At 37.2% G+C, this 17,494-nt stretch overlaps 2 protein-coding genes across 23 annotated transcripts in view; one reads left to right on the forward strand and one right to left on the reverse strand.

Moving 5' to 3' along the window:
- nnt2 (nicotinamide nucleotide transhydrogenase 2) overlaps positions 1–4,276 on the forward strand; it is a 42,070-nt gene extending 37,794 nt beyond the window's left edge. For all 22 annotated transcript variants that reach the window (XM_073930090.1, XM_073930077.1, XM_073930091.1 and 19 more), the window contains 2 exons: positions 1,834–1,949; positions 3,996–4,276. In XM_073930090.1, the coding sequence (XP_073786191.1) occupies positions 1,834–1,949; positions 3,996–4,142 (263 nt within the window). In that variant the 3' untranslated portion in view covers positions 4,143–4,276. The remainder of the gene's footprint in view (positions 1–1,833; positions 1,950–3,995) is intronic.
- On the reverse strand, positions 4,152–7,006 carry dtwd1 (DTW domain containing 1). Its single transcript, NM_001005951.2, has 4 exons — positions 6,731–7,006; positions 6,055–6,198; positions 5,753–5,948; positions 4,152–4,528 (listed from the first exon to the last, which is right to left on the reverse strand). The coding sequence occupies exons 1-4, from the start codon at positions 6,917–6,919 to the stop codon at positions 4,302–4,304; spliced, it is 756 nt and encodes a 251-aa protein (NP_001005951.2). The 5' UTR covers positions 6,920–7,006; the 3' UTR covers positions 4,152–4,301.
- Positions 7,007–17,494: the final 10,488 nt, after the last annotated feature.

Genomic DNA, 17,494 nt, shown 5'->3' on the forward strand with positions numbered 1-17,494 from the left:
TGGGTGTGTGCGTGAATGAGTGTGTATGGATGTTTCCCAGTGATGGGTTGCAGCTGGAAGGGCATCCGCTATGTAAAGCAAATGCTGGATAAGTTGGCAGTTCATTCCACTGTGGCGACCCCTGAATAATAAAGGGACTAAGCCGAAAAGAAAATGAGTGAATGAATATTAAAGGTGCAGTCTGTAAGTTTGCCACCCAGTGGTTGAGCTAGGTATTGCACTCCTGGATCAAAACACATGCAAGTGCAGGTTGCCAGATTGACGACACCAACAGAAGCGTGCCTGACAATCGAGACAAAACACTGATTTAAATTGTGTTGTAAATAAAAGCAGCAGCACGCAACAGGATTATTCTCCATATTACAGGAGTTTTTGTCATAACCAACAGCTGAAATTGACATATTAGAAACGTTTTCTATTTCAGCTGAACAACAGAAAACTGACAATGCTCAGCTCAGCTACAGCTCATGTGCTTTATTCAGTGTTCAATGCTCATAATGTGAGTCTGACATGACATTTATTGCCATGCTACTGACAGCAGCAGCAGATAGTTCAGCTCAGCGTCTGAAACTGAACTCTAGAACTGCAAACCAACACATATGAGTGATTCAGCATCTACATTTAATCATGTTCAAGAGCTTTAATATGTGTTCATTAGATGATAAAGCTCAGCATTGTGCTGGAGTGCAGTGAGTGCACTATATTATTTGCTCATTAATAGCCTCATGTGGAACTCTGAATCTGCGGCTCATTTCAGAGTCTGCTACTGTCCACCAGAGGTCACAGTTTGGTCATGGACGCATGCTTAGACAGCCTTATGACGGGCTGAATGAAATGCGCTGTTTTCCACCATCTGGCAACCCGGGGTGCTGAAATATAATTGGCTAAATTGGCATTGGGCAGGTTAAAGAGACCAAAGACAGTCGTTCCTGCACACTCAAAGCAGAATATCTGACTTCAGCAGTATAGCTGCAGTATAGAGTCAGAAACTTACAGCACCTTCAAAACAGTGATCATACTAATTGTGTTCTGTTTAATGAACTATGATAGAAATGTTGTATGGTTTGTTTTGGTTATTACAGAAAAATTTGAGTCCACAGCAGAATATTTTTTCCCACGCACTGCAAAAACAGCTTTTATTTCATCAAATATCTTTATAAATATGCTAAAAGTGAGTAAGTTTTTCCAAAATAACAAGCAAAATAATGTTATTTCAAAAACAGGATTATTTTGTTTACCTCATTATTGGCAGATTTAGCTTGTTTTAAGGAAAAACTCTCTTCATTTTGACTCATTATTTCTGTAAACAAGGATATATTTTGAACTAGTCCAGAAAATGCATCTTCATTTAAGAATTTTGAGATATTTGGACTTGAAACAAGACAAAAACTCTTGTAAAGAAAAGTATTTTTGCTGTGTATTATCAGTATTAGATAATGTAGACAACATACATATTTTTCAGGATTAACAGATGAAAATCAGTGTTTGTTTGAGACAGAACGATTATGAATGCGTTTGCAGTGGCTGTGGATCAGTGTGTTCAGATACAGATGGATGATCCGCTGTATATCAGTGTCCGACTGCGGTCAGGACACATCTGCTGTCCTACAGCGCTCTGATCTTTGTAATAATTCATTGTGATTATGTAATTGTGCCTAGACATGCGAGCCTGTTCTTCTGTGTGTCTGCGCTCGGAGGACAGCATGTGTTTTTGGTTAGCTGCTGCAGATAAGCTTGAAGAGCAGAGAGGAAAGCCGACACCATCGCATGAGAGCCACTAATAGAGCGCTGCTATTGTTTTATGTGTGTGTGTGTGTGTGTGTGTGTGTGCAGAGACGGACCTGACACTGGTGATCGGAGCAAATGACACTGTAAACTCAGCCGCACAGGAGGATCCAAACTCTATTATCGCTGGGATGCCAGTGCTGGAGGTGTGGAAGTCCAAACAGGTGCGAACTGTTCTGTGGCAGAGCTGGGGAAAGTTACTTTTAAAAGTAATCCATTACAATCTGGGGTTACTTCTTTAAAAAGTAACTGTTACTTTGTTATTTAAGTCAAGTAATGCATTACAATCTCGCATTACTACTTTAAATGAGTAAGGTAACTGTTACTTTTTTAAGTGAAGTTATGCATTACAATATGGGGGTACTTTTAAAAAAAAGTAACTGTTACTTTATTACTTTTGAAGTGAAGCAATAAATTTCAATCTAGCATTACTCCTTTTAAAAAGTAACTGTTACCTTAATAACAGTAATACGTTACAATCTGGCATTATATTAAAAAAATAACTGTTATTTTTTAAACTAAGTAATCATTACAATCTGACATTACTTTGTTATTTTTTAAAGTGAAGTAATCTAAGGAAAGAAATCCATTACAATCTGGCATTAAAAAATGTAACTGTTACATTGTTAAGCAGAGTAATCCATCGCAAGGTGGTGTTACTTTGTTTAAAAAGTAAAGTAAATGTTACTTTGTTATATTTTTAAGCAAATAGAAGCATTAAAATCTGGCATCAGTTCTTTTAAAATTAATGTAACTATTACTTTAAGTAAAAGTAATCAATTACCATCTGGGGTTAAGTCTTTAAAAAGTAACTGTTACTTTACTTTATTAACAGAGTAATCCATAACAATCTGGCGTTACTTTTAAGAAGTAAAGTAACTGTTACTTTGATATATTTTAAGCAAATAAAAGTATTAATTATTACATAAAGGTATTACATCTTTAAAAAGTAATGTAACTATTACTTTAAGTAAAAGTAATCTATTACCATACACGGTTGACCCTTTAAACAGTAATTGTTACTTTGTTAGCAGAGTAATCCATCACTATCTGGTGTTACTTCTGTTAAAAAGTAAAGCAACTGTTACTTTTTAAGAAAAGTAATGACTTACCATCTTGGGTTTAATCTTTAAAAAGTAACTTACTTTGTTAGCAAAGTAATCCATTACAACCTGGCATTACTTTTAAGAAGTAACTGTTACTTTAATATATTTTTAAGCAAATAAAAATTTAAATCTGGCATTACTTCTTTTAAAAGTAATGTAACGGTTACTTTAAGTAAAAGTAATCTATTGTCATCTAGGGTTAAGTCTTTAAAGGTAACTGTTACTTTGTAACTTTAAGGAAAGTAATGCATTACAATCTGGTGTTTCTGAAAAAAATAATGTAACTGTTACATTGTTAAGCAAAGTTATCCTTTACAATCTGGTGTAACTGGTTTAAAATTTTTTTTACTTTGTTACTTTTATAGCAAAGTAATCCATCACAATTTAATGGTACTTCTGTTAAAAGTAATGTTACTTATTTTGTTATATTTTTAAGCAAATTAAAGCATTAAAGTTTGGTGTTACTCCTGTTAAAAAAGTAATGTAACTATTACTTTTTAGGAAAATTAATCTAATACCATCTGGGGAAAAGTCTTTAAAAAGTAACTGTTACTTTGTTAGCAAAGTAATCCATTATGATCTGCCGTTATTTCTTTTAAAAAAGTACTTTACTTTTTAAGCTTGTCAATGCATTGCTTAGCAATGAAATTATGCAGCACCTGAAAATAGTCCCTCAACAATGGTAAAACTCACCTGTTTAACTCGAGAGCTGTTAAAGCTGATTTCCAAAAAAAGTGGAGAGTTCATTTAATAAAGCTTTTTGTTTTTGCTTTTAAACGAGATTACTTTAAACAGATTATTTTGCTTGTGTAAAGGAAAACTCACTTCATTTTGACTGATTATTTATGAAGACAAGACTATATTATTTGCTTGTCTAGAAAATGCTTCTTGATTTAAGAATGTTTCGAAATTTGGACTAGAAACAAGACAAAACCTCTAAGGTAGAAACGTATGCGGTAACCTTTGGTGTTCACTTATTAACGCTGTAATTTACTACACCCTATTTCGATTTTTAAGTACTGTTTAGTATGGACAGCATGTGAATTGGAACCTTGTGAATTGGAATATTGTAGTTTTACTACAATAACCTTGATGTTTGTGCAGGTGATTGTGATGAAGCGGACTCTCGGTGTGGGATACGCCGCCGTGGATAACCCCATTTTCTACAAACCCAACACCGCCATGCTTCTGGGAGACGCTAAGAAAACCTGCGATAGCCTGCAGGCGAAGATCCGAGAGGCCTTTTACTGACAGCAGCGCTCAGAGAAACCCTTTATTACAAACACACGCTCAAGTGCCTTAAAAACAAGAAGCCAGTCACTGTCTCACACACTGGAAATGTGCATGCACGATTGACTTGTAAATAAAAATGTTGAAATAACAGCCGCATCAGCCGCTGTGGAGTCTTTCTCAGGCTTTCCCAGCAGCCTGTTTGGCTTTATTGATGAGTTTGTGCAGGAATGAGAAGAAGAACAGCAGGTTGTCGTATTCTCCCGTGTACTCGCAGAAGTAGTGGCAGTGCAGGTCCTTCAGGAAGTAGTAAATGGCCTCGATCGTAGCCAGATACGTGTCCGGACTTCCTTTCTGACGCCGCCAGAAACAGGTTTTTCTGCTCTTCAGCTCCACGTTTGGTAAAGCTGTAAAGAAATCAAGATATTAATTAATCTCACACACACATACTGGTATTGGTGGTATATGGGAACTCTTCATAGGGGTTATTTATTTTATTATCAGTAAAAAACACTTACTGTATGACCCTACACCTAAACTAAACACTGAGGAAACTTTGAATGTGAAAAGAAGCAATTAGGTCTGATTTTGAAGAGTTTTGAATTAGGAGGACACAAGGCATGTCCTTATAAAACACCGCAATGTTGTAATACCAGGTCATATTCATACACATATGCATTTCTGTCCTCATAAACCACTAAAACTAGTACACATGAAGTTCATCTCTAAAAAGTGAACAGTGTGATTGATTATTTAAGTAAACTCTGTCAACAAGATTTACTATTATTCAATATTAACTGTGCAATCTTTAAAAAATGATGTCTAAATAATGGAAAGAGATATAGTCATGGATAAATAAAAATAACAATAAAAGCAGCAGCGGGCTCCACAGGCCCCTGTCTGAACGAGTGATTCACTGAATCACTCAAATGATTCACTTAAAATGGCTCATTTGTTTGAAATTGAAACAAACCCTTTCAAAATGAATCACTGAATCATTCACTGATTTCTTTTAAACAGAGTCACTCATAAAGGAAACAAAGGAAATTGTGACTTTGTAAAGTTGAAAATTATAAGACAAAAAAATTTAATTATGACTTAAAAGGTTGACATTGTGAATCACTAAATCAAAATTGACTTATTAAGTTTTTAATTTCAAGCAAAGTCAAAATTATGGCTTTAATCAAAATTATGAGGAAAAACTTAAATAGTCAACATTATGAATTACTGAGTCAAAATGATGAGATAAAAAGTAAAAAAAAAAATTAATTTAAATAGTTGAAAATGTGAGATTAGGTCAAAATTATGACAAAAAAAATAATGACTTAAAATAGTTGAAATGGTGAGATAGTCAAAATTACGAGATTAAAAAGTTGAAATGAGGATGTTCTAAATCAAAATTACGGGATGAAATCGAAATGATGACCTACTTAATTTCAATTATTTTGACTTCGTTAGAATCTTTTAAAGTCATGATGTCAGCTTTTACAGGCAAATGTACACCTGAGGGTAATGTGCATTATTTGGGTCAATCCTTGCTGACAGAACGCTGCTGATTCTGAGTGTTTTGGGGTGTGCTGAACATGAACACACACACACACACACACACACACACACACACACACACACACCCTGCAGCCTCTCGTCGGTGATGATTCTGCTGGTCTGGTTCCAGGTGCTGTCGATGAACACCACCCTCTGGATGGGGCAGCGCAGACTCTCAGCTTCTGCCTTCACTCTCTTCACTCTCGGCCGTCCGTCAGCGCAGAAATACTCCCACAATTCCTCCACCGACATCGCATCCGGACCAGGAAACACCAGCACGATCTGCAGGAGGACGAGGAGCAGATATACAGCAGACAGAGAGAGTGTGTTTGAGTGAGTGTAGATTTGTGTATGTGAGATAGTATGAGTGTGTGTGTGTGTGACTGACGTTCTCTGCGCTCTGGTCCAGCTCAGGGATGCAGGGGTAGGTGTGTATGGTGACGTCCTGCGGTGCCAGGAGTTTGGCCTGAACTGCGGTGCTCTTCCCGTCTGTCTCATTCGGGTGTTTGATGATGTCAATCTTCACTGGCAGCTGAAACAGCGCGCACACACGCACACACACACACACACACACATATTTTATTGTCATGTGTGAGCAGTGTGTGTGTATCTCCAGCAGCCTCTAATGCTCAACATGAGTTAACTGTTGATTATTATTATAATCAGACTTGATGACTGAAACACTTTGATTGACATTCTCCCTTAGTACGTGTCATCAAGCCCCGCCCACGAGTGCCCATCTCATTAGCATATCCAGCAGGCCTGAGTGAGAAGCAGCCGTCTGTCCATTAGCCATTAGAGTGTTTGAGCTGCTGAAAATGATGTCAGCATAGACTAAGAGGATTATAGATGTGCAGTTCTAGATGAACAGAGACAGGAGCGACATAGACTGACAGAAGCATCAACACACACTCACACTGAAGCACACACACGCACACACACACACACACACACACACACACATACACAGAGCTGATTTACATCTGTCACTTTAGGGACGCTTGTAATAAGAGGCAGATCAGCTCTCCTTTAACTGAACATGTTCTACAGCATTAGTATATCACCGTGACCCGCGGCACGTCCCCGGGCTGCAGTCCGACCAGCGCGCCGCAGCTGTAGCAGAAGAACATGCGCGAGCATCCGCAGCGCGTGCACTTCATCCTGCCGGCTCGCTGCGCGTCATCCAGCGGCGCGTGCGAGGCGATTTTCAGGCCGCTCAGGGCGCTGCTCTCCGGCTGAGGATCCTCCGACATCACCGCTGCAATCAACCGAACACAACCGGCAACCGCGGAGGATCACAACAAACCCACGTGTGCGCCATACACCGGAAGCAATCGCGTGCTTGCGGAAACCCGGTGTCTGCTAGAAGGGATACAGCTGCGAAGTTAACTAGTTTAACTCTTATAATTTATTATCAGTCAAATTGCATTTTATAAACGTATATCCCTACTCCAACCCACATCGTAATGTAAAAATAACAATTATTATTGTACATTGTCACAAACGTATGCTAGTATCCGCAGCTGTATCCCTTCTAGACTTTACTCGAAGAGCTAAAGGGATACAGCTGCGGCCGCTTGTGTGACACTGTTCAACATTGATTCACATTTTTACATTACTGTGATGGTTGGGTTTAGCGTTGTGTTTAAAGTAGACGTTCATAAAATAAACAAATAATATATTAGCAACAACCGAAGCAGGAGGAGTGTCTCGCGGTTACCGGGCAACCGACACGGACGCGGTTAAAAGATGGAAAACCCGAAACAAACCGCAAACAGCAGCATTCACTCCCTGCAGGAGTTCATCCGCGCTCAGGGACTGGTGAGTGCAGATAACCGGCAAGCAGAGTGAAGCACTACAGTTGATATTCGCGCAGTATTACTGACATAATGGGAAACAGCTGATTAATTCTCACTTTATAAACATTTCAAGCTTTATTGTGCTGCTTTTATCAAACTGTACAAGTTAGAGCTGATTTAGAGTTCGATGACTGGCATTACTTATAAAGAGAGATTTGTTTGCTCTCAACTGAACATATATGAATATTCATGAGCTTCCTCGTTTCGGTTTAACACTACATTATTCAGTTTAATGTGACTCACAAATGTGTAGAATTATTTATATCTACATAACCGACTACAGTTATAAAATAAAACAGCTTTATAGAATAAGATCAAAATAAAATTAAATTGACATGAATATTAATGAGGTCAGCGAAAGGGTAAACTGACCAATCACAGCGAATATTCAAATAACGGTTGTTCCTTCATCTTTTCCGAGCCATAAAACCCAGATCAATTAATAATCACAAATATTGATGAGATACACGCTGAAAACAAACGGACACTCTGATGGAGTTGATTTTCACAGGTGGGCAAATGATCTCTCATAATCATATGGTGATGGTAACTAACGTTAGCAGTATCGGTACTGGTGATTAATAAAACTTAGATATTGCACTTTTTTCCTTTTCAAAGATCAATAATTAAACACTGACCAATTAAAAATATCTCATCATCTTTATTGTAACTTCAAAAGAAGCACTTTGTTCATTATCTGCATTGTTTGTTGAGGTTTGTGCTTTTCCCAGTGCACGAGTCGGCCATGTTGGAGATCAGAATGTAAACAAACCTTCTGAACCGAACAATATTTAGCCGATTATTGCTCCTGTTAATGATCAATTATTGTCATATTTTGGACTGTAAACACATTTAAAGTACTTTAAACTTCCAATAGCTAAAAAAAAAAAAAAAATCAAGCAGAAATGTAAACAAATAATGAAAAGGTCTAGAGCAGGGGTGTCCAAACTCGGTCCTGGAGGACCGGTGTCCTGCATAGTGTAGCTCCAACTTCCGTCAACACACCTACAAAGAGCTTGATTAGCTGGTTCAGGTGTGTTTAATTGGGGTTGGAACTAAAATATGCAGGACACCGGTGCTCCCCTGGTCTAGAGCAACAGGTTTGACAATAATGAACATTCATATTCGTTATGATTTCTGCTCATGTGAAATATTAGATTAATATCTTAATTAATGCTGCTCATACTTGTGTTTTACATCCTTTTAAATTCAGTTTCTTGATATATTGCACACTTTCTTTCTCATTAAGTCTTTCTCAATATGACTGAGCATGGAATAGACAGCAGAAATAAGCAAAAGAGTGTGTTTAGTAGTACAGTAGTGTGTGTGTGTGTACATGTACGAGGGGTGTCCAAACTTGGTCCTGGAGCACCGGTGTCCTGCATATTTTAGTTCCAACCCCAATTAAACACACCTTAACCAGCTAATCATCTTTTACTAGTTCAGAAGTGTCCAAACCCAGTTCTGGAGGGCAGATATCCTGCATAGTTTAGCTCCACCTTCTCTTAATAGACTTCCCTGAAGTTTCTAATGCAGTGTTTCTCAACCACGTTCCTGGAGGACCACCAGCTCTAAACATTTTCCATGTCTCCATTACCAAACACACCTGAATCAGATCATCAGCTCATCAGCAGAGACTGAAGACCGGTAATGGGCATGACAGACAAAAAAGACATCCAAAACATGCAGTGCTGGTGGGCCTCCAGGAACGTGGTTGAGAAACACTGTTCTAATATACCTAGAAAGAGCTTGATTAGCTGGTTCAGGTGTGTTTAATTGGGGTTGGAACTAAAATATGCAGGACACCGGTGCTCCAGGACTGAGTTTGGACACCCCTGCTGCTTGCTCTTGTGTGTGTGTGTGTGTGTGTTTGTGTGTGTGTGTGTGTGTGTGTGTGTGTGTACTGGTTTAATTATACTTTTCTGTTTTTTATATAGTGAAATATCAAAATATACCACCACTAGTGTTGCCATTTCACTGGTCCTTGCTTATTAAAAGTGCTTATAAATCAGCAGGAAGGTGTTTTTATTAGTATCTGATGATGTACAGTTGTTTTTGTGAGGGTTGGGTTAGTGTTAGGCCATAGATACTGTCATTAACCTGGAAGTCTATGTGAAGTCGTCACTTTGATAGTGATAGTAACCTGTGTGTTGGTTGTTTTAGTGTACAGTAGCCTCATAGACTGTGTGTGAGAGGATTCATAAGCTGCACTGAGTAAGAAACACTCTTACAAATGACCAAATGCCGCTCTGTGTCTGCAGTGATAATAGTGTGCATGCTTGGAAAAGATGATGTCATCTCTGTCTTTAGTATGCAGGTGTTTAATTTCGGGTAGAAGTGACTTGTGTTTATTAATAATGTCCTGTAAAAGATAATAATCTGTCTGTATATGTTTTGTATTATTTGAGATTAATTGAATGCAGTGTTTTTTAAATCAGTCATTTCTAATAAAATAATCAAGTGTGTGTGTGTGTGTGTTTGAGGTGGACTGGCCGGTGTCCTGTGATGAGGATCCACAAGAAGTGTCCTCTGTCTGGTGTGGATCTGCAGAAATACATGAAGCTCTGAGATCCAGAGAGTGTTTCCCCATCGGAGCGGCTCAATCCCTTCAGACGGACCTGCAGGCGCTCTGGAAACGCGTCCGGCTCCACAGAGACACACTCAGCCCTCAGCCCTCAGCGGAGATGGAGATCACCAGCACAAACACACACTGAGACGCTGCTGCATCATGGAGAATACAGCTTACAGGTGAAACAGGTGTTTAGAGGATGATCAGGCTCAAACTGTAGAACACATCAGCGCTGTTCTATTGTGTGTGTGTGTGTGTGTGTGTGTATGTGTCTGTGTGTGTCTGTGTGTGTGTGTGTGTTTTATTGGTGGATCTCATGTGAGTGACATGTTGATGGTTGTTAGTAGAAGGGATACAGCTCTGGGCAGAAGTTCATTCATTCATTGTTCTTCAGCTTAGTTCCTTATTCATCAGGGGCCACCACAGTAGAATGAACTGCCTACTATTTCAGATTATGTTTTACACAGCAGATGCTTTTTTAGCTGCAACCCAGTACTGGGAAACACCCACACACACTCATTCACACACACACTCATACACTACGGCCAGATTAGTTGATCAGTTCTCCTATAGTGCATGTGTTTGGACTGTGGGGGAAACCGGAGCACCCGGAGGAAACCCACACCAACACGAGGAGAACATGCAAACTCCACACAGAAACACCAACTGACCCAGCTGGTACTTGAACTAGCAACCTTCTTGCTGTGAGGCCACAGTGCTGACCACTGAGCTGCAGCCAGAAGTTAACAGTTATTATTTATTGAATTACCTGTTGTTTTAACATCCCAACCCTCACAGTAACGTGAAAATATGAATTATTATTGTCCAGTGTCACAAACATTGAGGTTTATTATTGTAAGAGTCCTTAGCTGTATCCCATCTAGACTTTACCCCGGTTGACCCCGCCCACAAGTCTGTAAACACCAATCAGAGACGTTGCAGAGCAGTGTCAATAAATTAATAATTATTTATTTTCAGCTTAGTCCCTTTATTAATCCGGGGCGCCACAGCGGAATGAACCGCCAACTTATCCAGCACGTTTTTACGCAGCGGATGCCCTTCCAGCTGCAACCCATCACTGGGAAAAAATTAATAATTAGTAAATCATAAATTAAGGGTGGCGCAGTGAGTAAGCAATGTGGCCTCACAGCAAGAAGGTTGCTGGTTCAAGTCCCAGCTGGGTCAGTTGATTATTCAGTTGGACTAAACTAGCCGTAGTGTACAAGTGTGTCAATGAGTGTGTATGAGTGTTTCCCAGTACTGGGTTGCAGCTGGAATGGCATTCGCTGTGCAAAACATATGCTGGAATAGTTGGCAGTTCATTCCACCGTGGCAACCCCTGATAAACAAAGGGACTAAGCAGAAAAGAAAATGAATGAATCATAAATTAAAATGACTTCTTTCATTACTGTGCCTTTATTATTATTGTATGTAAATAATTCTGCTCCTGCTGTTTGGGTTAGTGCGCATCTATTTAAAACACTTTTATCTTCATACTGAATGCAACATACTACAAACATTAATATTAAAGACTTAATATGTGACACTAATACACTAATAAATACACTAAACACAAAAGCATATTACTCATGGATTACCAACACAACATTTAGGCTGTTAAAATATTAATTAAACTGTAGTCAGATTTATAAAAGCATTGGAAAATGCATCAGTTAAAGTCACAAAACAGTCGAATGGTGGTTTGTTCAGTAAAGTAATGGCAGACGGTATAGAAGATTTCCCACTTGTGTTTGTTTATGCTCTGTATCCTCTACCAGAACTATAATGATAGATCATTTAGTAAACAACACAATATTCCACTGATGTATCCTGAGCACAGATCACAGTGATTTACTATAGTATTTTCAGGAGTTTGAGCTCATACCGCAGTGGGTTCACCAGCAGAAATAGCGATCGGCGCCCTCTGCAGGAGAAACACACAGAGTCCCCTTTACTTGATCCACTTTCTCTTTTATATATAGTAAATTTGGTTACAATTTATTAGACCCAAAAGCAGTTTACACCCCCAGAAAACACACATTTACCATCCATTTATTTACAAATGTTAATGCCGATGTGTGTAAATGTATATTCGCTCAGCATTTATTTTGATTTCAATAATACTATTGGATAATATGCTGATGTTTAGATGAGTTATGAACAATACGGTTTGTAAGGTCATATTTCTGTCTCTCAGCTGATCTATTACATGACAGACTTGTTCCTAATTGAATTTGTTTTGTAAACCTTAAACAAAAGTTTAAAAGCTCTTAATTTTTATTTCACAATTAAACTTTTGAGTTCCTCTCCATTATTCTTATTATTATATCTTTAGATTGGTTACTAAAGGCAGTGAAGAAAGAGCAATTAAATACAAAAATCTATGAATTCTGTCTTTAACAAGTTAATTAATTGGAATTATTTGATGAATCTACAATATTGATAGTGTAGTTTCACGTTCTGCCATCCAAATAGGGAATTGTGTTACATATATTATATTATATTATATTATATTATATTATATTATATTATATTATATTATATTATATTATATTATATTATATTATATTATTATATTATATCATATTATTAAATTATATTAATATATTATTATATCATATTATTATATTATATTATTATATTATATCATTATATTATATTATATCATATTATTATATCATATTATTATATTATATTATATTATATTATATTATTACATTATATTATATTATATTATATTATATTATATTATATTATATTATATTATATTATTATATTATTATATTATATTATTTTATTATATTATATTATATTATATTTTATTATATTATATTATATTTTATTATATTATATTATATTATATTATATTATATTATATTATATTATATTATAATATATTATATTATATTTTAATATTATATTATTATATTTTAACATATTATAATATTCAATACAGTATTTAAGGAAATCACAGTGGCCTAATCTTATTAAACATTTTATTAATATTTAAAGACAAAAAGTTATTGACAATATATGTTGGAAATAGTGGTGTCATGGTGGCGCAGTGGGTAACACAATTGCCTCAGAGCAAGAAGGTCGCTGGTTCAAGTCTTGCTGGTTCAAGTCTCAGTTGGTGTTTCTGTGTGGAGTTTGCATGTTCTCCCTGTGTTGGCGTGGGTTTCCTCCGGGTGCTCCGGTTTCCCCCACAGTCCAAACACATGCGCTATAGGGGAACTGATCAACTACACTGGCCGTAGTGTGTGTGTGAATGAGTGTGTGGGGGTGTTTCCCTGTACTGGGTTGCAGCTGAAGGGTATGCGCTGTGTAAAACATATTCTGGAATATTTGGCGGTTCATTCTGCTGTGGCGACCTCTGAAAGAGAGACTAAGCTGAATAAAAATAATGTTTACTAAAGTATTCAAGTAAATCACAGTGGCGTAATCGCATTATATATTTCATTATTATATTGTAGACAAAAATGAGTTGACGTTATATGTTGGAAATATAACATTTAAGCAGTGAAAATAACATTTCACCTGAACATTAAGCACAAATACGGTATAACAGAACGTCAGGACCCAGTGTGTGATTAGACCTAATCGGGTTCGTCTTAATGGATTCGGCAGGATTTTTCCTCATCTGTTATGATCTGATCTTCAGTCTGTGATTGTGCACTTCCTGTCTAGTGTCTGATTATGGCCTCCTGGAGGTCACAAGAGGTCACGCACATCTGGAGTCAAACTGCACGCACACACACACACACACACACACACACACACACACACACACACACACACACACACAGATGTTAAGGCCATCATACAGTTAATGCAGATCACAGCGCTGTGGCTTTTGTCAGGGTATTTATATGGTATATTTATTTCTCTTAGTGCCGTGTTTTATTATATGTAGATCAACATCATGAAATATAAGCACAGAGGGGAATTCTGCAGTCTGCAGCCGATTAAATGCACAGATGTTCTATTAATAGAGCACATAACCTGCAGGTGGAGTGTCTGCTGTACTGTTCAGGTCAGTTCAGTGGAATCGTGTTCAGCGTATTTCAGCACAACAGATATCTCTGTCACAGATGAGGACACAACTCATTATTCTTACATAAACATATCACGGATTAAACTAAAGCTAATTCTGTAGTCAACATGGGTTAAATAATAATTTCAGATCACAATTAACGAGAGTTTTGTGGCTGAAATGTAATTCTTAAAGGGACAGTTCACGCCATCATGAACATTTACTCAGTGTTTACTCTCCCTCCAGTGGTTTTAAACCTACAGGTTTCTAGCATTCTTCAAAATATCTTCTTCAGTGTTCAATGAATAAATGATGACAATTGACATTACTCTGAGTTCTGTGCCTTTACATGGACTCAACAACAGCGTGTGCTGTACTCTATATGTCTGAATTGTTTAAATCGGAATGTATTTGTCTGTCTGACCCCTTGGTGTATGTAAACTGACCGATATCCTTATTTTGTGTGTCAGTAGTGGAGTGTGTGTGTGTGTGTGTGTGATGCTGTGGAGGATTCAGTCATGTGTGTTTAATCTGTGTGTTGTTTTAGGCTTTAACAGCTCCGTTTAGATTCAGCTCTGTGATAAACTCAACTGACGTCTTTATATGTTACACTGCCAGAATACACACACACACACACACACGCACACACACACGCACACACACACACACACACACACACCACTTGATTTGGCTAGAGATCCTCTGAAGTCCAGTATCACACACAAGCACACACGCACACAAGCACACACGCACGCACACACTAACAGATGAAGGAGAGATGAGCTTATAACAGACACACAACTCAAATGTGTTCCCTCACACACACTGACAGACACACACACACCCTCGCTCTCTCTCACACACACACTCAGATGAAGGAGAGAGGATTTTATAACACACACACACACACACACACACACAAGCAAACTCACAGATGAAGGAGAGATGATTTTATAATACATACATAAATACACACACACACACACACACACACACACACATAGGCTAACTGTAAAGAGCAACTGGATTTGACTCTTATCTGCTAAAAGTGTGTGTGTGTGTGTGTGTGTGTGTGTGTGTGTGTGTGTGTGTGGTTGTCAGCCGCCGCTCACCCAGACTCTGTTTACATTCAGAACATGTTACAAATTATCCACTAAAACCAACTTTGCGTGACTTGGCAGAAGCGCTCACCTTACTCTGACTTTGTTTGGGTCAAAGGGGGGTTGTGTGTGTGTGTGTGTGTGTGTGTGTGTCTGTATGTGTGTGTTTTTCTTTGTGGGTGTGTGTGCCTGTGTGCATGTGAGTGAGAGTGTGTGCTATGTGCACTACTGTGTCTTCAGGTCAGATATACTGTGTTCAGTGGGGGAACACTGTTGTTTATCACTCAGACATTCAGAGCAGCAGATTGTAGAGCAGGAATCATGAGACCATCTGCACCTCTACAGGCTTAGTCAGGGGTGTGTTTCCCAAACAACAGCGTAACTCCCGGCTGAACTATCATAGTATGATGCATTGTTTGGGAAAAGAACGATGTAGTGATGAGTGTTTCCCATAACCCCCAGTTTCTCTGTCGCAGATCAATAATGATGCTCTGAACGGGGTGGAGGAACAACTTCTCTAGAGAAAAACCCCATCACTTTTGTGCACATGATATTGTTTTACACACACACACATTAAAAAATCCAATATTAGTTTTGATAAAAACATGCACTCGCTCTCCATATTACACTGAAATAATGTAAACAGCACATATAGGGCCTGTGTTTGCTTTACTAATATTATTGAGAAAATTCCATTAAAAAACGTAAAACCACTTAGCTAACACTCACTGTAATGTCATATATAAATTATTAGGCTAATGGATATAATTTACTGTAAGCTAGGAAATGAAGGGAAAATCCTACACAATAATAATATATATATACAGTTGAAGTCAGAATTATTAGCCCCCTTTTGATTTTTATTTTCTTTTTTAAATATTTCCCAAATGATGTTTAACAGAGCAATGACATTTTTACAGTATGTCTGATAATATTTTTTCTTCTGGAGAAAGTCTTATTTGTTTTATTTCAGCTAGAATAAAAGTAGTTATTAATTTTTTTTAAAACATTTTTGGGACAAAATTATTAGCCCCTTTAAGCTAATTCTTTTTTGGATAGTCTACAGAACAAACCATCATCATACAATAATTTGACTAATTACCCTAACCTGCCTAGTGCACCTTATTACCCTAGTTAAGCTTTTAAATGTCACTTTAAGCTGTATAGAAGTGTCTTGAAAAATTTCAAGTAAAATATTATTTACTGTCATCATGACAAAGACAAAATACATCTGTTATTAGAAATAAGTTTTTAAAACTATTATGCTTAGAAATGTGCTGAAACAATCTTCCCTCCATTAAACAGAAATTGGGGAAAAAAATAAACAGGGTCGCTAATAATACAGGGGGCTAATAATTCTGACTTCAACTGTATATTTAAATATTTTTAAAAATTGTTATTAAGTATGATCTCATTTATTTTATTTATTGTAAAAGTTTAAAATTTGACACAATTAAACCACTGCAGGCCCATGTCAGACACCCTCTTAAGGCCCAAGCTGTTTTCTACATGCAGTTTTTATTTCTCTTTGCTATTTGAGCTTATTGGAACCTTATTAGAATAAAACCTAAGTATCATCTTTTGATATGATGTACTTTTAGAGAAAAATGATGTTCACGTATGTGGACTCGTGGTCTGAATTTACATAAAACACTTTTTCCTGACTGTTTTGTAATGCATATTTAACATAGAACTTTTTTTTAACATGTTTTGACTATTAGAGAGTAAAAACAGCATTTTCTCCATTTTGAACAGTTAAAAATAGGGTTTGAGAAATATGCTGCAAAACCGTTGCAGGATGACACTGTTTCTTAAGAGCCTTAGGAGGATAAAGATACTTATACACACACACACACACACATATATATATATATAGCTTTGGAGATGTAACATAAATTCTGCATTTAAATAACAGGTCACCTATAGCTTTCATCATGAGCCACAGCTGTATAAAGAGTTCAGATGCAAAAACCTCTAAATGCCTTCTGAACTTCTGCTCTAAAATGAGCATTTTTATCAGGATCCTGTGTTCAGGTCCCATTTATAGCAAAGAATATGTCATTTTCCTGGTCTTTATAGTAAAATAACTAAACAAACAAAGAAGGCTGAATGTTTATTATTTTCATTTTCAATGTAAATTTGAGACGGCACTTAGAGGTTTTTGCATTTAAACTCTTCATATATATATTTAAATCATTTCAAGTTTAAATGTTGGAAGGTTCAAAAGGAATAGAGCATAGGGGGAATAACTGGGAATAGAACACAGC

Source organism: Danio rerio, chromosome 18 (genome assembly GCF_049306965.1).
Source record: "Danio rerio strain Tuebingen ecotype United States chromosome 18, GRCz12tu, whole genome shotgun sequence".
NCBI classification, from domain to species: Eukaryota; Metazoa; Chordata; class Actinopteri; order Cypriniformes; family Danionidae; genus Danio; species Danio rerio.